Source organism: Macrosteles quadrilineatus, unplaced genomic scaffold (assembly GCF_028750875.1).
Source record: "Macrosteles quadrilineatus isolate MER2022 unplaced genomic scaffold, UCM_ALF_1.0 Scaffold_22__1_contigs__length_1958994, whole genome shotgun sequence".
NCBI classification, from domain to species: domain Eukaryota; kingdom Metazoa; phylum Arthropoda; class Insecta; order Hemiptera; family Cicadellidae; genus Macrosteles; species Macrosteles quadrilineatus.
In genome coordinates, this window is record NW_026542615.1 from 988,776 (window position 1) to 1,013,313 (window position 24,538).

Below are 24,538 nucleotides of genomic sequence, written 5' to 3' on the forward strand. Positions count from 1 at the left end.
CAGAACTATGACGTCACGGCCGTCTATCCCTCTCTCCGGGTAAAGTGGGGAAGTATGAGTTTTCGTCCGTGATTTTGATGTTGTTGATTCCCACTAAATTAACAATATAATTGTTTTAAATCAGATTTGTTAAGCATGCCATGGACCTATATTTTTCCTCTGAAGATTAAAATAAAATAGTTAAAATTATTAGCCTTGTCTCCTGCGTTTTTTATATTGGTTATTCCCACTAAATTAGCAATACATTTTCTAATCAGATTTGAACATAGTTTTAAGCCAATTTAGACATTATTGGGAAAGTGTTTACATTTGTGAGTAAGTACGAATACCACGTGTAAACCAATAAACTGATTGAACCGAATGTTAACTATTGAATATAATTATTTTATTGTAATAATGAAAACAATAAAAGACAATGTGCTTAAATTTTGCTCTGACTTTTTAACGTAACCCGGTGGAAGCTTCAACAGAAAACTTTGATATTATTGACTATAGCCTATGGTGATATTCAACGTCACAAAGCTTATTTCAACCAATAAAAATCTCTGAATAATTTATTAGTTTTTTTTTACTAATTGGGGGGGGGGGGGGTTATTATTTCTAATACTGTGTCATTTATGGTAAGACATGGGGATTCTATAATCGTTAGTAAAACAGATCAATTAATTATTCAAAATTATATATGTCCAACAAATTATTACAGTACATTATTGTTATGAAAAGGAAAGATTTGACAATACTAGGTAGACTGGGCATGAGGAATTTTTAATACTTATCTAAATAAAAATCAAATAAATCAGGAACAAAACTCATCTTAATTTCTTTCCTGATGACACTATCAAAACTGTCAAATAGTTATTTTGTTTGTAATTTGCTTTGGTTTAAGCATAGTAAATCCCCTAATCTAATTCTGTATTTGTGTTTGTATGTCTGTTGGTAACACATTAATGTCCTTATTTCTCAGTCCGTCATATAGTGTATTTGCGAAGGTTTATAGGTATTCCTATACTGTAATAGTTTTTCCAGCATAAATATTTGAAGCTCCTTTGGACCCTTTTGATTGAAATATTGCAAGGAAAAGGTAGTTTTCAACAAGAGATTTGTTTGCCAAATTAAGGGTTAAATAACGTTAGAATTTTAAGTAATCTCTTTGACTGTAAAAACAACTTCAGTATCCAATAGTCAATGGTAATCCTACTAATATTATAAATGAGAAAGTTTGGATGTATGGATGGATGTATGGATGTATGTTTGTGACAAGTGAACGCGAAAAATACTGGACAGATTGGGCTGAAATTTGGCATGATGATAGCTCACATTCCCGATTAACATATAGGCATATTCTTATTTCAAAAATCCTTTCGGGCTCCGCCCCAGTGGCTCTGGAGTTTCCCATGTTAACCTTATGAGAAATGGAATTATTGAATCTTAACAGCTGTTTCAATTAAACAAGTTGGTTCTGTTCTATGATGTTCAATAGCATTAAAGTTACAAGGATTACCAACAGGGTGCAGCACTATTATTTCTTTTAGATTTATGAAAACAGCTAATTTGCAACCTAAAGGTGAGTGAGCGTAGCGAACAAACTTCAACCAGGACGTGATTGAGCCATAAAACGAGATAATCTTGAAAATTAAGAAGTTAAACGGGGTAAAGCCCGCGGGTTACAGCTAGTATAAATATAAAAATAGCATAATTTTTATTTTATGATATACTTTTAAATATATTTATTTTAAATTACAAACAAATTTGCTTTAAAATAGGGTTTTCTTTTCCGAGTTTGTTTGGCTCTTCTATCCGACCGACTCTCATGATTGAGGTCTCAAATTGAAGTTATGGTTATGCACTCTCAGACATCACATCAAGCATCGGCATATATGCGATTTACTGTATTACTCGATCAAAACACATAAATTTGATTTAGTTTCGAATTCTTACTTCAATTTAAGGTGAATTTCACCAGTTATAATTATAAAATCCTATATATTATGGTCTAAGAACCTCCAGTGAAATACCGGCAATCATTTGAGCTATTAGTTATTCAAATCGGACGAGTTTCAAGCAAACGCAAAATAACCAAGTACTGTAAGATAATTTTTTTAAAGGTTTTTCTATGATTGAAAATCAATACCTCCAGTATTGTTTAGGTATTTTTATGTACTTTCGACTCAAAATAATCAGTAAATTATAGGCAATAATTTAATCCATTGATCGTTTGAATCCGTTAATTTCAAGATTTTGTATTATTAAATTAAAATCATAGATTTGGATATTTCTCAGATATTACATTACATTTATTTTAACGCTGCGGTGTAGCATGGGTAATCTAGTTGTTTTTATTTTAATCAGTAGAATAATAAGTACTGCACAACTGCTACCTTAACGGCTAAGATAAACGGACACCAAGATAACTGCTCTGTACGAGCACTGCGCTGTACGAGCACCGGCTGAAACAGCACGACAACCCGGTAATGACCCTCCCGGTCAGTTTGGGCTGCCTCAACTTAGGGTTGCGACCGTATACCCCAGGTCGGTCGGTAGCCCATCAATGGAACCCGTTAGGCTCGCCCCTACCTCTCGCCGCAAGAGAGACAAGAATTTTGCCTTTTTCCACCCGCCTTCGATTGTTTGAGGCGGGAAAACTATTTGTGTGCTACGGCCCGCGCAACACAGGATATTGTTTTTGTATTAGTTGGCCTTTTTCCAAGATGACTGTGACCGTTAGCTTTTATGGACCCCTTTGGAGAATAATTCAAAACTAAAAAGAACACTTCTAATCCCACAGTATAATAGATATTTAAATTATAAACACTTTGGTGTTTGAAAAAATATTTTTGGACGATAAACTCAACAGCTGTATGAAATTATCCAAGATGGCCGCTTGCCTCCAAGGATTCAACAATACTTGTGCGACTATAAAGCAATAACTTCCACCCCTTGCGCTTGCAAATTAGCTCGGTACATATATTTTGTTTCTACAGTTGGCAGGACGATCTCCATTAAGACGACCAAAGATTACATTGGCATTTAGGTATATAAACTGTAGAATTGTAATTGTTAAGTAATCTGGAAGACAACAAATTAAAATGAAGTACGAAAGATTGGTTATGAGAGTGCTCAATGCCTGAAGCATAATCCGTTTGTTTGAGGTGCGGATTTTCAAGCTTGTAGAACAAATAAATATTACAAATTAGAAGGGCAGGGGTGAAATTGACTGAAGTGACGTGATACCCGTGTGGATTTTCAATGACTGGCTTCCAGTGGTATGCGGTAAAATATATAGTGACTGGCTTAGCAGCACAAATTTTACGTGACTGGCTTTCCCATGCAAATGCGGTGGTGACTGCATTAGCATAGCATAAATGAGATTTGTCTAAAAAAAAACATAATGAGTTTTATTCGTATTGAATGACTTTAAAATACTAACGAACCATGTTTGTTCGCGAATTCAACTGGCTTACGTATTCTTAAGCCTACAATTATAAATTCTATAAATAACCGTTACGATTGTTTAAAACGTTTAAACTACTGAAGTGAATAGTAGCCTACAGAAAGAAAAATCAGTTGCAGGCCTACCGCTTCGTTTAGAAAATTCTCTTTCTTTTATTCTGGTAGGCGTGAAAACTCCGTAGGCCTAGGCGATCTAGGGCATAAGGCATAAGTTACATTAGTTAATTTTACCAAAGATAATAAAATCTACATTTCCTACCATAATCTACACGGTATTATAATCAATAAACTCACCACTTAAGCAAACCATTTATTCTAAATATTTTACTAGTACCGGTATGCTACAAATAAGCTGTGGGACGTTGTAGGCTACATCCAGTGTGCTGTTGGAGCTCCGGCCTGTTTACATTAAAACAACAAGCATGTTTATTCATAGTGTCTTATTCAAAAGCCTAAACAGTAACTGAATCTTTTTTTTTTTTAGTTTACACGTGTTTGTCATACTAACTGACAAACTTCAACACGTTCCCAATAATCAGTTTTTTTATTTACTAGGAGTAAACTTATTTCATATCAGTTAAGGTCAATTAAACGTTTTTCTATACAGCTATGTCATAATACTTTATCTATTTAATTTTATATAAATTATATGTTGCTATCATATATTGCCCCCAGTTCATCAATATTTTGCAATGAACAACAAAAAGATTTCGGGCGACTAGTTTAATAATTTTAATAAGTTATTCTAATCTTTCAACGCAAAAATATATGTGTAAGGCTTGGTATGCGTAAAAACTTATTCAAAATAAATTGCTAATTTAGTGGTAATTACGTGTGGAGGATAAGCCGTTGTCTGGACCGGGAGCGTTGCCGCAGGGAATTACGTGTGGAGGTTAAGCCGCCGGCTGGACCTAAGGGGGTTGCTACAGAGAATTACGTTTGTGGGTAAGCCATCGGCTGGACTGGGGGGGTGTTGCCGCAGCGACTCTCTCCCACTCCACTCAGATAGAGAGAGGGGTAGTCGGCCGTGACGTCACCGTTCGGTAGGGTTTGCAGTCGGGAGTCTTTGCAGTCGGGAGCCCTTGACGCGTTCCCCCATTTGCAAGGTTAGCCACTGCCGCGAGACGTTTGGCTTGCCACTTATTGCCACTTAGTGTTGTACTTCAATCTGGTATGATTTGTTTTCAGATCCGACTATTAGGGATGGACGAGATTGGATTTTTAGTTCGAGACGAGACGAGACGAGATTTTTTATTTCTCATAAAATTTCGAGACGAGATTGAGACGGGATTTTCCTTCTCATACACAACGGGAAATGCACGTTCGGAATTTTTACCTGATTTTGTAACATTGTTAGATGACTGTTTAAATACAAAAATAATGATAATATGCAAGCATATTTACAATCTTTTATTAAAAAACATCAGCATAACATTTTTTTATTAATCACGCCTAAATTATTAAAAATGCCTACGATTAGGAAACATAGTGATATCAGTTAGGATAGAGTTCAACTTATCCTAAAATAAAATAAATCATAAAATAAAATATTAATTTTTATAAAATAGTTACTTGTTTTGACTTTTTTTATAGTAGGCCTAATAAAACATTCCTCACACTGCTAACCCTTGACAAAACTTCTCAAATGTTATTAAAATAATTAAAGTAATATTTACATTTGAAGAATTAATCAAATAAGAACGCCTTCGCAAAGGAAACGCAACTACAACACGCTCCTGTATTGCGGGTATTGCATTGACTTTCTGCAGGCGTTTTTAATTAATTTATTTATTTATTTTTTATTCTCGTCTCGATAAAAATCTCGGCCAAAAAGAAATCTCGTCTCGTGTAACGAGATTTAAAATTTCCCGAAAATTTCCCGAAATTTCGAGACTTGACCATCCCTACCGACTATTTTATCAGTGGTAGAGATTGTTACAAATTTATTGTAGTGTGTGGGTTAGGCTTGGATCCAATTAGCCTACATGCAACAGAATGACGATAATGAATGTACTGTATCATTGTGGAAGGAACCTAACCTCAAAATTATGCTTGACCGCTTTTTTTTGCGGTAGTTTTTGATGGTGTACCCTGATACTTCATCCCTGCGATTCCCCTCTATTTGGCAATACTACTGAGGGCTGGCTAGCAGTATTGTTTCGTGCTGCTATCTGTTGTGTTCTTGTAAAACTACGTCCTCAACAACTAGGACGCAGTATATGCCTCTCATTTGAAAAAAACTAAATTTAAACGTATTTGTGCAGCGCATTAGCTATTTGCGCCACCTGCAGTGGCCAGTCATTGTGCAACCGCATTGAACGTGTTAAGAGAATCAATCAAACAGCTGACTTTTACAACCAGTTACATGCAAAATCATGCTATGAAAACTTTATAGAGCCTTGTTAAGCCAAAATGCTGTATGTGATTTTTTATGTTAATTATCAATAACTACTCATTATGAAAGATTCCTTTTATGGCTCATTCGTTATTTTCTGCACTTAGCCTTGCCTTGCTTATACGACTATCTTGCCATAAAATGAGTCACTTTCTGGACTATTAGTGAAACATTGTTATAGTATTACAAATACACTAGATATTTAATCCAATAATAACCTGCTAAGTCTTGCAATTATTTAATTTCTTACTCTTTTTCGTATATCCTCCCAAAAAACATCAAAGTTACGTCTTCATCTGCAAACCTTAACCCTGGATCTTTTACTAACACTTGCCCTCTCATACTCATGTTCTGGTGTTTAACTATTATTTTTGTTGGTTTTATGTTGCAGCGGGTTTACTGACACAGCCATAACAAATCAAACACACTCTTTACACTTTTAAACATCTACCTCTATGTCTACCTCAGGGAAATATATCTACCTCATAAAAATTCCTATTTTTCTTAGATCACTTTTAGTTTATAATTCTGTAACTGTCATTGCCTTATTAGATGTTGCCACGCATTTAAAATACTAGACAGTTACAAATCAGTTTAAATTCAATCGATCATTTGTGTTCAATTATTAAAAATGTTTAAGCTTAATTTATAATTTACAAATGTTTCAGGCTGTGATAGCTTATGTTTGCATGTATCTAAATATAACTCTTTAGTTTATATCGGATGTATTCTTATTGCTGTGTTTGTTCTGTGAATGTCTGCATGTTTATTAGAAACATTTGGCTGTGTTCATAATCATTATTTGTATTGAAAGTTAGCTGTAAGTATTGTTCTTATCTTATATAAATGCACCTAATTCCCATCACATCTTAACCTTGTACTTGACAAATGATGCTTGTTTTGTATTCTATTGCATGAATCAAAGTTATATACCTACTAAATTTGACATTATTTGAGGCTGTTTATTTTTTAGTAGGGTAAATGTTAATTTTTTTAGGAATGAGGTTTGATCTAAAAGTAATAAAAAAATACATGTGAAGACATTTCTGGTCATATTACTCTTTTTTAAGTAGGCTGTCAATCGCCACAAAGTTATGTATTGTTAAATAAACTTAGATCTAAAATGTCAACAATGATAGCTAATAGGGCAATGCTGGTTATAGAACAGAGCTCTCCATGGCGTGGATATCCAATCCATCTATACTTAGTATTTATTGATATAAACTTAGTTATCACAGTAAGCTTATCACACTACAACGACCCCAACCACCTATACAATGTGTCTACGATCAGACCCATATTCACACATTGCCACTTACAAACAGTGTTCCCGATCTTGCGGGAAAGGCGTTAGACGACGGAAAGTGTCTTGTGTGGAGCGATTGTCAGGAAAACTGGTGAGCCCAATTCACTGTTCGGCTGTCCAGAAACCCAAGGTGACGGACAACTGCAAACTCTCACCTTGTCCTCTTCAGTGGATCGCCAGCGACTGGTCACAGGTAGAGCAGCTTGTCGCATGTCCGTGGTCGTTGCCTTTCCCTGCTAAGGACGAGTGGCCGTCTAATCTGGTGTGGACCCGGAGCGGTGCTGGTTGCGTCCTGTCTTGTCCGAATAGAGTGTACAGTCTAACTTGAGCTTCGTAGATTAACATTTGTCTTTGTAATACCAATACCTAATTGCTGATTAAGGTTCACCTGTATAAATAGTAGATACTACGGAGGTACTAACATGTATTTGGCAAATTAAAACTCAGGTTATGATCTATATTAATATTCCAAACAAGGTTTTCAGAGAATGACTGCATCAAAGATAGAAACTTATTACTAACTAGTAACTACTGACTTTTCGGCTGCTTTACAAACAGCAATCAGTCAAACTGCTCTACAGATACGAGTCTGTAACTTGACCAAAACAACAGCACTTAGTAATAAGTTTTTGTCTGTGACCTGGTCGTACCCAAAAGATCCAGTATGCAGTGTTAGTGACCACCTGACCATGGAAGCTTTCTTTCTTAAAATCTCTATGGTTTGAAGTGGTAATACTTTTGTGATAATCAAATCCTAACCCGTTACTAATTACTTTATTATAAATATTTTTGTTTAACATGGACCAATTTATAATCATGTGATTGGATGCTAGAAAAAACCATTAAGAAGATTTTTGTTAAAATTTCCTTATAGGTCCTAAAGGTGTATAAATAACAAAAAACTTATTTCCAAAAGCTTATACAGGGTTGAAAAAAAACTCCGGGGATATAAAATATTTAAAAAGTAATAAAGATAGAGCTTAAAATCTTAAATGTAGAAGTCCCCCTGAAGAAGTAGTGTATCACTGAGTAATCTGTTAAAATGAGTTTAATGCCCAGTAACATCTAACAAAATTTTGAAGCTCTATCTTTATCACGTTTTGAAATATTTAACCACCCAATGACTTTTTGTCCACCCTGTATAAGCTAAAAACTAACAATATAACTCAAGGTGTAGGCCTATTAGGTAAAGTCCTATAAACTAATTTATATTGTAACAAGTAATTGATTTAATTATATGGAGAGTTCATTTATAATATGTGTTCATTTATAATATACAACCCTTAAATGCTATGGGAAGGGAGGGAAACAGGTCCGTGACGTAGGAAGTGGTGAAGGAAGTAGTCAAGGCGAGCTGTCCGGAGTGTGGGAACTGTTTATGACGATTACATTAAGATATCTGCAATCAAAATATGCTATGGGAAGGGAGGGAAACAGGTCCGTGATGTAGGAAGTGATGAAGGAAGTAGTAAAGGTGAGCAGTCTGGAGTGTGGGAACTGTTCATGATGATTAGATTAAGATATCTGCAATCCTAAAATGCTATGGGAAGGGAGGGAAACAGGTCCGTGACATAGGAAGTGGTGAAGGAAATAGTAAAGGCAAGCTGTCCGGAGTGTTTGAACTGTTTTTAACGATTAGATTAAGGCATCTACAACCCTTAAATGCTATGGGAAGGGAGGGAAACAGGTCCGTGACGTAGGAAGTGATGAAGGAAGTAGTAAAGGTGAGCAATCTTTACTAGCGATACTATACTATACGTATAGTACTTTAAAGCGCAAATACTATACATACAATAACTGTCCAATAGTGTTATAGCTACGACAGACTGTTTGATGATCGTCTATATAAGAATACCTATATATGTCTATATATATAGAAGATTTGTATCCTCCCCTTTCAATGATGACTGCGACTCGTCATGCACGCTTATAATCTGCTACTATAATGACACTACCTTTGTTAATTGACTACTTGCAATTTACTATGTGTTGTACTAACAACTGTACAGCTCATACTGACATTAGTATCATTCTAGGTACTGTCCGCCCATAGAATATCAACTTTATCGTTAAAGAAGTCTGTTCGTCCTCAAATGTCCTGTTTTCTGTTTTGTGATTTAAACTTTCAGATCAAAGTCCAACCCCCCTTGAACCTTTATATTCTTTTGCAGGGTAAAACTACAACTGACATATTTCCTGGTTAGAATAATTGTTATTTCATAATTTTTCCTGTGTGATTGGATGTTGTTTCACCAAAGACTTCTACAGTTTAAAAGGTTTCATAAGGGATTTGTTTGTACATGTTTACAGTCTTTGTGATATTGTCTGCATTTTGTGTTTGCCCCCAGTTTGTTTAAGTCCAATAGGTAAGATATAAGGGCGATTCTGTTCCCCCTTTTTTAGGTTAATTAATTATTCTACATTGCTTTGTACCATAAAAAGGTCCAGTTAAAAATGAGACTGTGTTAAGATGAATGAAAAATTTTTATACAAAACTACCTTAATGTAAAGATATTTAAAAGTCACTGAGATCCAATTTTGTATTGTTCTTTCCCCATTTTTTTCTAAATAGATATAGCTATTGTAAACAAGTTTTGTCCTCTTACACACCCTTGAGCTTAAAACTTATTATTTTAACTAAAATATTGGTATACCTCAACTGAATAAGAGAACCTTCTATTGTGACCTATTATTTAATAGAGATTTTAGAGAACATGAGAGTTCATAACATCTGTATTTAATTTACATCATTTAAGGAAATTTTTCAAATGAAAAATTTTGTATACATTGATAACAATTATTTAAACAATCTAAGCTTATAAGTCCCTAAATTTTCAGTGTTCGGTTACCTGTGGGCATGGAACACAGCAGCGCAGTGTAGCTTGTCAACGGGTCAATCAGCTGGAGTGGGTGGACCCAGACCCGGTATCACCCAGCTTGTGTGACCAGAGCACCCGACCCAACACATCCCGAGCTTGTCATCCGAGCAGCTGTTACGCTACCTACAGTTGGGTGCCTGGACCATGGCAACAGGTGGGCTCCTACAGATAGAAATTGGCCAGATTTATAACCACACAAGAGCTTAGGGCTACATGATATTTGCACTTTTGCTATTAGGATAACAATAACGGGGGAAGCTACATCAGCAAAATGTGTAGTGCACTAATGCTAATCACAATGTGTTCTCATATCAGTGTATTAAACAAGGTACACAAATAAACTTATCAATCAAAACATAACATTTTACATTATATTCCAATAACTCAATGGTAAAAATATGTATTTCCAGAGCACATTCTTTACAGCTTGTTGGCTCCCTTGAAAACGTTAGTACCTTATACTGAAATTGGAACATTTTTTACCAGATAGTAGAGACACGTTTCATAAATTTGTCATTTTATTCTTCTTAAAAATGTGGTCTAGTTTATGTGAATCTATACTTAATATTTTCTTTTAGTGTACACACCCTTGTGGAAAGAAAGGAAGGCAAATAAGGAGACTTTTCTGCTACCACAAAACCGGCAAGAAGGTCAACAAGAGGAACTGTCCTAGGGAACTGCGCCCACAACGGAAACGGAAATGCAACCAAAAAAAGTGTAAGTGACCATAACATTTTGCATGTATATCTTAGCTTTATGCGCATGGGTTAAGATGCTTTGAGCATAAAGTAACACCTTAAAGATATTTAACAACAGTATAATAAATGTTAACGCAAAGATTGCAAAAATACTGTAGGAAAGAGAGCCAAAACGGCTGTAAGTCAGGAGCATATTTCTCTATACAAAAAACTCAAATGCAAGTAGAGGAAAGCAATTTAAACCGTTCAAACATTTGCCAATATGCCAGGGATGAAACCCACCCCTTTTGTACCAAAGTCTACGATACTAACCACTGACCACAACACACTCAAAGTTGCTATTATAGGTAACGAGTTTTTTTTCCCTAAACTATTACTTCTGCAATCTGAATACTACTTTGGGCCATTGCCTTGAAACTTGACCTAAGTCTTAATAAATTGTAATAATTGTAAACAAGCTGTTGGCCCGTCCTACGTACGGGAATAGAGTAGTCCATTAAAACTGTATATAGCGTGTATATTACTAATTCAATCATAGTTTAAGCTGTTCAAAATTTATAGGAAAGAAAATGCTGCCAAGACAAATTAAACCATTTCCCAACCTTTTCTCAAAAAGTCGAGTAGTAAAATAATGTTCATTAGCTTTCTTTTGAAGATTCGTGAGCTTCGATTTGTATACAGCAATTGTCCCATGCTGGATATCAAATGTACTTGATGCGAGTACTGCTCACAAAAGGCAAATTTCTTCCAACCCAATCACATAGTAACAATGTCTATAATGTGTGTGCAGGTGGATTCACTTCATGCAAGGATGTGCAGCAGAAGACAGGCCAGAGAAGAGATAAGGAGTACACCATGTCAGTGGCTGGTAGAAATCTGTCCATCTTCTGTTACGGGATGAACACAGTGGCTCCTGTGGAGTTCCTCACCCTTCCTACAGGAGAGAGGGAGAATTACGCTGAGTATTATGGGAACAGGTTAGTATTGGCAATGCAAACATCTGTGATATAAGATGTTACTGTCAGGAGTGTTAATGGTACCCCTACATGTTTGTTGATCATTTTTCTACCTATTTATATGGGTTTAAGTTTAAAATTTAATGCTTTAGAATCTAATGGTTAAAGTGTAAAAAGAACAAAAATTTGATTACTGTTAAGACTACCTAATAATTTACCTCCTCGTGAAATCCAAACTGAGTGTAGATATCACTTCACCTACATGTTTCACCCTGACGATGCCTATAATATTTTCAATCCAAGTCAGAATCATAGTTTAGATTCATTTGTAGTTACTATAACATAAATGTGTTTTAGCCTACGAAATCCAGACGTGTGTCCCTACGGAGGCCAGAGGAAGGAGCCTTGTCCATGCATCAGTGATCTGGATGGCAGAGCAGGACTGACCACCTTCTCAAAAATCAGACTAAACATCACATCTCTTAAAATTATTAGTGAGTACCAAAGGTTTTAGTAATGTTTAAATAGCTTTCCATTGAATACTTGTTTATTGTAATTGTTGCAAAACTTTGTACAATCAGTGATATTTGTCATCAGTTCATTGACTTGCTAGAGCTAATTTTTATTATAGGCCTATTTTCTGTCATCAACACATGAAAAAAAAAATTAAACGAGGGTTCTCCCTCAAATTAAGGACTTTTTAAGGTAAGGGTTCAAATCTAAGACCAACGCCATGTTACTTTCTTCATTCACTCATCCCAGGTGGATTTGGTCCTTATATTGGACGATTAGTCTGGTTCATAAGCTATACAGTTAAAAAAGGTTATGAAAGAAAACAGTCGCTTCCGCCAAGTAAGAATCACGTTCCGTGGTAAGGTTTTCTACAAAAGGGGTCAATTTTTTGTGATTGCCGTTGCCAATTGACGGACGTGCATACAGAAAAGTTTTTTGATATAGAAAATGTTCTTTACTGGCCTGGGGAGTGTGTAGAAGTCTGTAAATATTTGCACAGCAAGGCTGACATTTCGGTTTAATCGTGACAGTTATTGCATTTGAGGAACCTTTGCTTGCAGATTGGCACACCTCGATCTGCATGCTCAACTACCTTGTCTTAAGGAAAATGAAACCTTGAAAAAAATTGTGCGAATGTTTAAGACCACATCCAAACTCCCTCCACCTCTTGCACACATTTTCTATGTCTAATCATCTTACTCCAGTCACGTCCATGGACTTAAAGCGGTTGAAAACTGGGACCACAGAAATCTTATCACAGGACCAGATTCATACTTGGTTGGAGAGTCAGTTTTATTTTAGAATATTTGTTAATACTATGACCAGACAAATAATTCCTTAGTAGTTGTAACTGGCTAGAATGGTAGTGAATGAAGTAAGGAACACGACATTGTTTATCGATTCAGTTTTGCTTTGTTAAAAAATTATTGTAGCAGACCCCTTTGTACATATTTTCTTGCCCACTCTTACACTAGCTACAACTTTAACGTGGGAATGGGATGTGTTTTTCTCTCCATAATAGAAAGCTAATGTACAAGTACGCTTGGCAGGTAATGACTGGACTTTCTCCAAGCAAGTGAAGGGTGCGAGGGTGGAGTACGGAGTGGCGGGGGACTGCTACTCCAGGGCCAGATGTCCTCAGGGGAGGTTCAGCATCAACCTGAGTGGTACAGGGCTGCGAGTGTCACCTCACACTCAGTGGAGGGGTCAGGGCCACTATGCCTCACATCAGATCAACAAACTTGAGGTACAGTCTTAGATAAAACTGCTTTCACTACCAAATGTTTAGTCAAAGTTTGTTCAACCATGTAGTGTATATGAGTATTGATGTTTATGGATCCATGACACATAAACCGCCCCTACAGCAGCGTAGCCCCTACCAAAACAGCTGACTACAAAAATAATAGTAAATTAATCTACAATTTTGGAACTTATCAAGTTCTATTGTGGACTCCTTAAAATTAGGCCTAAATATCGATGAGTAGGCCTGTAAGCTACGTTCTAAATTAAACTATCAGTTTAGAAGTTATTTAGATTCATCAGACACTATTCACTGCACAGTCAGACCTAACACTGCAGCTGGGTAATTCTCCTGTGACAACAAATCCAGTATTTCAGCTAATTACTGTTGATGAAAGTTTTCTTGCTGCCCAGAACTACCGAAGTTTTCCGCTCTTTTTGGTAGCTTAATATAGACATCTCCCATCAGTTTTGGATTCTCTCGTTAAGTCACATGGTGTGCAAAGTTTATTTAACTTAGCTTACCGCCTCGAAAAAAAAACAAAAAAAAAAAAAAAAACTGGTGAACAACCACAGCAGGGATGCGACGCCATGCATCGCAAACATTGTGCAAATGTTTACAGCTCTTACTTTCCACCCTAACTTTCTATTTTTATAAACACTTTATTTCATTTATGTATGCCAACAGGCAATAAACTTCAATAACAGTTGATAGCTTAGGCCATAGAAATATAATTAGAGAAAGAATTTCCTACTTGGTGGGAGTGAAGATTTTCCCCTTGACATTCTGTTCAACTACTAACAAGACTTATCGATGCACAGCGGGTGCGAGCATGCTAAGATTGTAGTGAATGAAATAAAGATTGCAGCATTGGGTTCAGATTTGAACTAGCTCCCGAAGATTGGTGGAGATAGTAATTTACGAACAATCTTCAAAATCTTTAAATAGTCTAGTTATTGTAAATCTAATGCATTATATCAGCTGTACATCTATTACATGACATTTTTAACAGGACAACCGCAAGGTGATGGGCAAGTGTGGAGGCTACTGTGGCACCTGCAGTCCAGAGTTTGGTCTGAAGCTAGACATTCTGCCGCCATAGTAGAGGAGCGGCAGTGGTGCCACTACCACAGATGTAACACAGCCAGGGCCGCCAACCTCGGCCACCGATCTCAGCCAGCCACCGAGGCCCATTACTAGTAACTTATTGTAGATGTCGAGTCACCAGACAACTCCCCTTGTACATATTGTATAGTGCCATCGGATGTAAACAAGTGTACAGTAGTCGTAGGATTGGTTCTTTGAAGGAAAAGATCTGTATTTATTTATACGTCATAGCTATAATATATATCGAATTATTTATATTTTATCGTGTATTAAGTTGTCTAAATTGTAACAACTTTATTTTTTATAACGTGTATTTTGAGTCTAAATTATTTGTTTAGGTTATTTATTTTCACAGAGAGTTTAGAATAAGTATGAACTCGATAACTCAAGCTCTGCTGCAATGTTTTAGATTTGTAAATAACTGAGTACTGTTTAAGTAGTGTCGATAAACTCTAAATGCAATATATTATGCAGTAGGACCAATGATAAAATCATATTTGGATATCTTATATTAATTTAAAATAATAATTTTTCTTAAAAATACACAGCTGAACTGGAACCTGGTTATATTCTTCTTCTTCATAATTGAAGATTTTCAACATTTAAGATTATTATTGTGAGAATTTCAATGTTCCAGTACTTCTTATTTCATAAACCCACAAGTACACCACCACTTTCACAAAGCATACGTGTGCTAGATCAGCCTAAAAAACTAGTTAAATAAAGGGGTGTTCAAATATTTTAAAATTCAGTTGAAAAAATATGTTGATATTCAAGTCTGGTTGGATATTTAATTATTTATGAATCTAGTCAAAGTTTAAAATTTTTTATAAACCCATGAATATTAATCTTAATAATCTTAATATTAATCTATGAACCTGGTTTTTAAATTGTTTTCTAATCTATTATTGGAAAACTTTTGGTATATATAATAATAACATAAGTATTTGCTCTACAATATTCAGTATTCAAAATTGCGTGTGAAGTATTCAGTTTGAATTAATACAACCCCAAATTCACTATCTATCTGCACACCCCTAACTATGTCCAAAACCCTATGGCCTAATACTTAATTCAAGTGGATATAATGTACAACTTAAACTTTAAAAATATCATAAACTATGTTCATCTTATCTTTCTGTGTTTTTGTAAACTTTAGTACTCTCTAACAATTACTTGAGGTTATTCATGTGGACTTCAACGTAATATGGAAATTTATGCAGTGTACTCGTTCACTTAGTTAACAAGATAATGCAGTTACCAACAATGTTTTCACGAAGGTTAACAGTCACTCGTATACTGTAATTTCCACCATGTTTTACTATGAATGTATGGAGCAGATGTATTGATGTAGCAATGTATTGAGCAGAGGCAGATAATCAGTATTATAAATCTTTGTGTTCAATGTAGATGTGCTAAGCTGAATGTGATGTGTTTAAATGTTGTAGTATGTAGTAGACGGTGCACCAGAGCCCACCGAACTACTTATGTGCCTCTCATTTCCTATTGTTCCGTTGATGGCTACAAAACAGTAGTATGAGCGGAAACTGTTTTAGAGATATTTAGTAGTTAACAACTTCCGTGTTAGGAAGTTTAAAATCATATAAGGTTTTGTTTTTCCTATCTTGAAAATTGACATTAATTTGTATTTTTTAAAGGGTGATTTCGGAAAAATCTTTTTATGAAATTTAATAAGTCTTGTATTTTATTGTTCATAAAATTATGTTAAAGTTCTTAAACCATTCAAGAAAAAAAGGGGGTTCTAATTTTATTTTACAACAATTGAAAAAAAAAATATTAAGTTTATCATCTTCTAATTTTTTTTTTATTTCTCTACAAAATTACTGTTGATGTAGACTTAAACACTGTTTTCACTTATAAGCTATTTAAGCCCTATACCCTTCTCAGGGCGAAGACAAACAGTGTTATAAATGTTGATTATAAATTTTATCTAAATAAAAATAAACAGTTATGTTTATTAGTTTTTTTTACAAGGTATTGATCAATTTGTCATGAATGAAATAGAATTTAGCTGAACTGTTTGTTTCCTTTTACTACTGTGGGCCATCATTATCCTGTTTGTCCTGCAAGTGACGGACTAAACTGACTATCAATAGGAAAGGTATCTGACCGGAGTTACCAGCGTCATGGAGAGCAATTCACTGCCAACATGTGGAGAGCCCAACACTTCACTGCCAAATATTCTCTCATTGTTGTATAATGATTTTGTATACATTTTTATACTGTAATTTGTAAAATAAAATAACAAAGTGTATTTTTACTGTAAATAGCAATTTAAGTCTCATTTTTACCTTTCTAGCATACTCTTATTCTTTAAGTAGTGATGGGTTTGTGTTATTCATTGAAAAGTAGAACATTGTAGATACTTACCTTTTGAACTCCATTGATTATTCATGAAATACAAAGTGATTTTAAAAGAAGTTTATGGTTGATACACACAGGAAGAATAAGCAAAACACCAACCCCTAAATTTCCACTCAAGTGTTCCACCATTTATTCTAGGTAGGCCTCTCCGCCCTCTCCCCACTACTGCACTCCTCATAAATTGTACTCCAGATCTGACCGAGATGAGATCCTAAACCTCAAGCTAAAGTTCTGTCTTCTGGTCAAAGAGACAACGTCTCAGACCACTTGGCCAATGATAGCATTTAGCAATCTACAGTACTGACAAAGTTCCCAAGCACAGCAGTTCTACTTAAACACTAGGTGCACTAGGTCTTGTCAGATTATAGCAATCTGCAATTTCTTTAGCTATATTGTCATAAATAGCAGTAAAAGGAAATTTTTCTTATGCTAGTCTGATACAGTGGAACCTTAATAACAAGGCCCTAACAAGTCACCCTTTTTAAGTGTCATTTTCTAACCCCCCTGAAATTTATTTTAGCCCTTATCACAGTCATGTTGCAAACCTCAATAAGAAGTCAACCTTGATAACAAGTCTTATTTAATAGTCCCCTTGAGAGTCTTGTTATCGAGGTTCTACTGTATATCTGATGTTGAATCTTTCAAAGAGTTATAAAAGTATTTATACAACTTAAATTGACCAAAATTGACTTCCAATATCCAGTTGCCTTGGATATGCAAAGGTGAATATCCAGAAGCCAAACACAGTAATAAGAATTAATAAAAGAGCTAAAGCGCAATACATTTTCTCTCAAATCCAATCAACGTGTTCTCAACTGGTGCAAAGCATAATATCACCTTATTTATGGGAATCAAGATAGTTTGTGAACTGAATATCAAACTGAAGCTCCCATTCCAGAGAAACGATCACATCAATAGTTTAGTGAATCAATAGTTTCTCCAAGACCTACTGACTCAATTACACAATCATGATGTATGCAAACTGTGGAATGGTTTACATAGTTTGATGAACCACAAGTATAACAATATTGGAATTGTTTGGAGATGATCAGTTATAGATGTAATGTGTGTTAGAAACCAATATGAACAATTACTCTAGTCATAAATAAATAACAAGTGTATTTATACACCCTCAATATTCTAAGGGGATAATAATTGTTATTGCCATAATTGTTTTTGCCAGCAGACTTTACAACACTAAAATACAACATTAAACCCTTTAACTAAATTTTAGCTATGTCAACTTTTTTAGCTTTCAAAATTATAACTACTTGTAACAGGTTTAGTGTCATGCAAACTAAAATATTACGCTGAATCTATTGTTTCACACCTAAACAAATCATAGCGATAAATCACCATTTCAAAGCTAAATAATTTTGCTTTGTTGAATGTGACTGGGAAATTAATTGCTTAACTAAACTGTCAGGTGTTTTGTTTATTCTCCAGCTTCTCAGATCCTGACTTCCACTAAACAGATGAAATATTAATATTTCTCTTGTGTTGTCCTGTTTAATATTTTCATAATTTTAGCTAATTTGGAAGGCTAATTTCAGAAAACTACAGAATTTAAAGCTATATAATTATAATATAATCTAATTTACTAACAGCTTATTGCACTTTAACTGAGATTGTAAATGTATACAATGAGTTGAATTCTAAACGAAATAGCTCTTGGTATAATATTCCCAGATGCAGAATATATTTTTGCCAAGTTGAATAGCATTCCCAGCATACATAAAATATCTCAGCACATATTGTGAGTGCGGTCAAGAGTGAATACCTTCCTACTGTGTAAATACTGTATAAGCTCTGATATTATGTATTTTCTTTAATTTTTATGTAGAAATATTTTCTGTATGAAAACAACCCATGATGGTTAAAAAGTAGGACAACTGAAAAAATGGATGTTTTAGAGAAAACTTATTGTTTTAAGTATATTACCTATTATTATTACATTTATTATATACAGAAAAATTCCTAATACCCTGCAATTAAAACGCATTAGTTCACTCATGACTCATCAGACATACCTTAAAAAAAACATGTCTCTAATGATGTATAAAGATGATAAGTCTATAAGGGAATAGATTTAATGTCAACACTCCTGCCTCTAAACAACACATCATTTGATTAGCTTACCAAAGCTAACTGTTGTCTAAGTACACTAACACTTTATATGCATCCCTCATGTCTGTTAGGAAAATAATTACTCGAGTGTAATTGCATGTAACCCCTTTACAACTAGAGCTAATGACAAATTGGAAACTTCAACAGTATCATGAGAGCAATCAAGTGATTTGGCCAAAGTAAATGGACAATTTAGCATCTTAGGTTAAAACCCCAATCATTGAGACGAGGAGTTAACCACTATTTTTGGAAATTTTTACAATACTAGACACTACAGTGATTAAAGAAGTAACTAGAAATGTTTTTCTAGTGTAATAGGATAACCCCTTTTCAACCGATTAAGAAACAATTTACAAAACACCAATCGAGGTTTTTTAAGTCGTCAATTGACTTATAACAATTCTAAAAAAACAACCTTTAATTACAATAAATTATTAGCCCTTTATGCCAGAAAAATACTTTTAATAAGTAGTGGATTGTAAAACATTAATTAATTAATATGAAAATATATTTATAGTAAATGTCGTTGAAATACAGGGTTTCTATAAAATAATGGTGCGGTTTTAACATACTGTAAAACTGTTATAAGACAAATTAAATAACTTCTGTTGGTATCCTTGTTTTCAGTAGCTCAAACAGTTTTGTTCACATTAGTTAAAACAGCTGTTTTGATTGTTGTGCCATTCAAAACCCTTCTTATTCAATAAGTTGAGTTTTTTTTACCAATATGTTTTCAGATTAGGAAAAAGCTAAGTGTGTATTGTTGTGAGTAAAAGTCAGTGACTTTAGTGCAACGGGCATTTCGAAGAACATTCAATAAAGCTCCGCCTCATAAAAACAACATTAATCGTTGGAGTAAGCAATTCATAAACACTGGGTCAGTTAAAAAGCAAAGTAGACCTGGTAGACCACCAGTATCTAAAAAGACAGTTTAAGACATCAGACTATCTTGTGTTAGATGTCCAAAGACATCCCTCCCTCGCCGTAGTATTGAATTAGGAATACATGTAAGTACTCTTCAGAAAGTTTTACACAAAAGACTCCATGCTCATGCCTACAAAATTCAACTTCTTCAAAAAATAAAAACAACAGATTTCAGTTTCAACGGTGACAAAAGAAATGTTGCAAAATATGTGGGCTGAAGTAGATTATCGTTTGGACGTCTGCAGGGCAAGGAATGGTGGCCATGGTGAGCTTAATTAGATATGTATAAAATCTTTTTAATGTAAGGAATCCAATAAAGTAAATAGTTTTTTTGTACCTCTTCTCGTTATCTTTTTATTTCATAACTAAACCGCACCATTATTTTATGGAAACCCTGATTGAAACCTAACATAATATTTACTTCCCTTGCACAAGTCATTTTTATTATTTTTGTATTTTATTATTTCCTTCAGTATCTAATGAAGGCATTCAGAATTAAAAAAATACAAACACAAATTTTATTTTAAGTGATCATTTTGGCAATGAAGTTTTATAATAGAATTCCATCCTTTATTTAGATAAATACTTCATTATGCCTTGTTGACTCATGATCTTAATTTTTCTCTTGACATTAATATTTATTAGGCCTAAAGATATGTTTTCTTTATATTTTATTTATCTAAAAAAGTGCTTGGATAAGTAAGTGGTTAAAATATGCTGGTAGCCATTTGTTTTAGTAAGAGGTGATTGAATATTTTTCACACCAATATTGAGTAAAAAATATTGTTTAGTATATAAAAAAGTAGGCTAATTTATTAATAAATTTTGTATTAAAGCAAAAACAAAATATTGTGTACTCGTTTCATTTAATGCTTTATCATTTATTAAAAAAAAACATTGAAGAAATAAAAATTTGATTGTGTTTAACACAAACAAAATGATACACACCCCCAGAGGGATTATTTGTTCGGAGAACTCAACAGAAGTAAACAGACTCAGAGTTTAACATTGTTACAAAGCTCTGAGTTTCTTTGTTATCATTTGCATCTTTTTGTTTCTTTTAAAACTTGTTAACTTTAAGACAAGTGAACATGCGTGAATAAAAATAAATTTATTACAAAGGCTTATGTTTAATAAAGTGCATGTTATAATGTGTATATAAGTGCATACTTCATAAGCCCGGAAACTGCAGGATTTAAAGTAAAGCCTTTGCATAAACATACATTTTATAAAACCCAAAATATGTAATTTTACTTCAGCATCCATTCATATCTGGCCCGTTTACATCCCCGGTTCATTGTATACAAACATCCTTACTACTTTTATATGTATTTTTCCTTTTGAATACATTTCCCTAATATTTCGTGTACATTTAATCCTTCTTACATTTCTTTAGCACTCCTGTAACAACTCGCTTCATCTTTCTAGACTTCAAGTCATCTATCTATCTATCTATATATTAATAGGCAAGCATGTTTCTTTAAAACCTTTTTTCTCAGCTCGTGTGAATCGTAGGGAAAATCTACGCATACCGTTAGAAAGCTATTTTCCTGTAGGTGTGCAGAATCCCTTTATAAATTTAAATAGGCTCAAAGATAAGCACGAAAAATGAGTTTAAAAATTTGAAAAAATTAACATGGATCTTATGCGTTGCCATGGTGACGAAATAACAACGAAATATAAACAGATAATAAAAACAAATGGAAGAAACTCCAATCACATGTTTTATTTACAGTGTGGGGTGAAAATATTTTGGTCGAGTTTCGACCACTGGACGACCTCTCGTTATAATAAATCCGCTACTTGGTCAAAATTTAATGCCAGTCCTTTCATCTGCCTTCGTTGTCGATTAATGAACGCGTATGGACACTAATCCAAAGAGCAATAACACTAAGTCTAGGCAACACTGGCAACACTAAAAAACAGACCGTAATGCTCCTCATGCATGACGTCAACATAGGCGACGGCAATGACGTAACGTTATTTTTTAGTTATATTTTGTTTTCCAAGAAAATGTTAAAACAAACAGCTGATCAAACACGGCAAACATTACGTCATTACCGTCGCCTACGATGACGTCATGCCAGAGGAGCATTACGGCCTTGTTGCCTTGACTACTAAGTCCAAGAAAGTAAATCTACACATTAAAAAGTTCACTTCTTGTATTATTTGTATGACAATCACAGTATTTGTAGTTCAATTATATTTTGCAAATATAGAAATTTAGCATAACTAACTTAATTTAAAGTTAAAATTTCTCTAAATAATACGAGTACAACCTCAAAATGAAGTGTTAGTATCTACAAAATAAGACCTGAGTAAAATAATACACTAGCGAGCAGGCACTTCACCAGACGTGGCGCTAGTCGCCACAGTCATATAGACTTGGACTTGGACTTGGAATGTATAAGGTTTTCCTCCGGTTGCATTTGTTTTATAGAAAAATATGTGATATCGCCAGCCAACAGCTTAAGAAGTAACATTACCTCACGTGCATCTTTCTAGGAACCGATGAACATTACTTTGATCTCACAATTCCCCCAATAATCCCCTATCCATCAGTTGAAGCCTAAAGAATCACGTAGCACGGATCATGGTTCCGAGAGTCACCGATGGTGTTTATTTTTGTTTGCTAAATATTTTCATAAATATGTAAAGTAAGAGCTTTTGTTGATTTCAAGTACCATTGATTGATTTGTTAATACACCCGGGAAAAAAACTCCGTGTGTCACTGATAAAATCAAAGACACTGACGACTAAACACAACCGTACATTATGTGTAGTAACATGAAAATACATCGAACTGTTCAGCAACTCGATCAAGAGAACAATGAACCAATTAAGAAAGGATCATATCAGGACTTGCTAATCAGCTGTTAATTTTCCTATATTCATGTTATTGTTTTATTAATTAATTTGGTTTATAATACATCAATAATTGTAGCAATAATGTACAACCCATGCTGGCCAATACACAACCAAAAACCTTTTTACTCAACAGCTGATTAGCAAGTTCTGATGAGCTACTTTCTTATTGGTTCATTGCTGTCTTGATCGTGTTGCTGAAGTTACGATGATGTACTTTCATGTTACTACGCGTTAAGTACGGTTGTGTTCGTGTAGTAAGTACTAGTTTTTCTATATTGTGCTGTGTTTGTGGATGTGTTTTTGTTTTTATTCTTTTACTTAAAAAGATTAGTGTCAAGTGACTTATTTATTTGGTGATATTCTTAGGCAGATTTTCCAGTGACGACATGCATATTTGAGCTGATACTATTCTGGTTAGTATTTTCAATTAGGCCTACTATACTTAGCTTTATTCGCCAGGCATACTTATTACATAAATAAAATATAGCAAAGGTTGATAACGCGATAACCAAATAGTTATAATATGAAGGCTAGGAAGCTTAGTGTACATTATAAACACCAAATATTAGTCTACAAATGTTGATGAGAGAACATTCTTATGAAAGCCATAATAATAATATAATAAAATAAAATAAAAAATAATAGTAATAATAAAATAATAATATAATTATTGCATTTTTACGGATGCTCTGTAGTTTTTTATGTTTGTCCTTAAGAGTCTTCATCAGTGGTAGCCATAATGGATTTTAGTCTCATAAGAGCAATGTTAAATTTTGACAGAACATACCATTATTTGAAGCGGTATGCCGGTGTTATTTATGAAGATCTAGTTTTGAACATTTATAATTAGGTTTAATACATAGAGTACTAGGGAATGAGGAAATTATATTTCAAATATTTATTTATGCCTTTTCTCAATAAATTGTTTAATTAAAGGCTTAATTAATGATCATTAACTTATTAAGTGGAGGAAAAATTACAAAACTTAAATCCTCACTCCTTAGAGGACCACTACACCCTAATTAAAAAAACCTTACTAAACCTTAATTTTAACACCTCAATCATTATATTATCACACTGTTTTTTTTTTTTAGAAATTCTGTTACAAAGTTAACATTGCTCTTATAGGACTAAAATCCAATATGGCTACCACTGATGAAACCTCTTAAGCTTTTAAAAATCATGAATGTATTCTCGGTTTTTGTTAAGTATAAATAAGTACAATTTACAACAAAACTGTGCTATTCTATCGCCATTAAATTGTGAAAAAAATTATTACGAGAAGCCAATAGCTTTTTGGCTTTAAATTGATCGGAACGAGGGGCAGAAATATTATTTTGAGTTCTAATTTCGTTCATTTAATATGAAATAGGCTAGTACAATCACTTAGTATGGGAGATATCGATGTTCATGCAATACACAATAGTATATTACGTTACTAGTCCTGAAAATAAGTGTTTACCGGACGAGTGTGGTCGTTCCCGTGCGAGACGAAGTCGAGTACGGGATTACCATACGAGTCCGGTACACACATTTTGGACGAGTTACGTACGATAGTTTACGCCATACTACTAAATCCGTACAAATCCTTATATATTTCCACCAACTAAAGGACTAAAAATCACTAGTAAGAGAGGTTATGTTTTTGTTTATAACCACTAACTGCCACCTAAATACAGTATAATCAGCT

General features: G+C 34.2%; 1 protein-coding gene across 1 annotated transcript in view; it reads left to right on the forward strand.

The window, feature by feature from the left end:
• The window catches only part of LOC129005487 (A disintegrin and metalloproteinase with thrombospondin motifs 20-like), a 208,643-nt gene extending 191,811 nt beyond the window's left edge, over positions 1-16,832 (forward strand). Inside the window, exons 28-34 of the mRNA XM_054434389.1 lie at positions 7,171-7,344; positions 9,990-10,184; positions 10,609-10,747; positions 11,519-11,705; positions 12,042-12,178; positions 13,247-13,443; positions 14,450-16,832. Coding sequence (XP_054290364.1) covers positions 7,171-7,344; positions 9,990-10,184; positions 10,609-10,747; positions 11,519-11,705; positions 12,042-12,178; positions 13,247-13,443; positions 14,450-14,539 — 1,119 coding nt within the window. The 3' untranslated portion in view covers positions 14,540-16,832. The remainder of the gene's footprint in view (positions 1-7,170; positions 7,345-9,989; positions 10,185-10,608; positions 10,748-11,518; positions 11,706-12,041; positions 12,179-13,246; positions 13,444-14,449) is intronic.
• Positions 16,833-24,538: the final 7,706 nt, after the last annotated feature.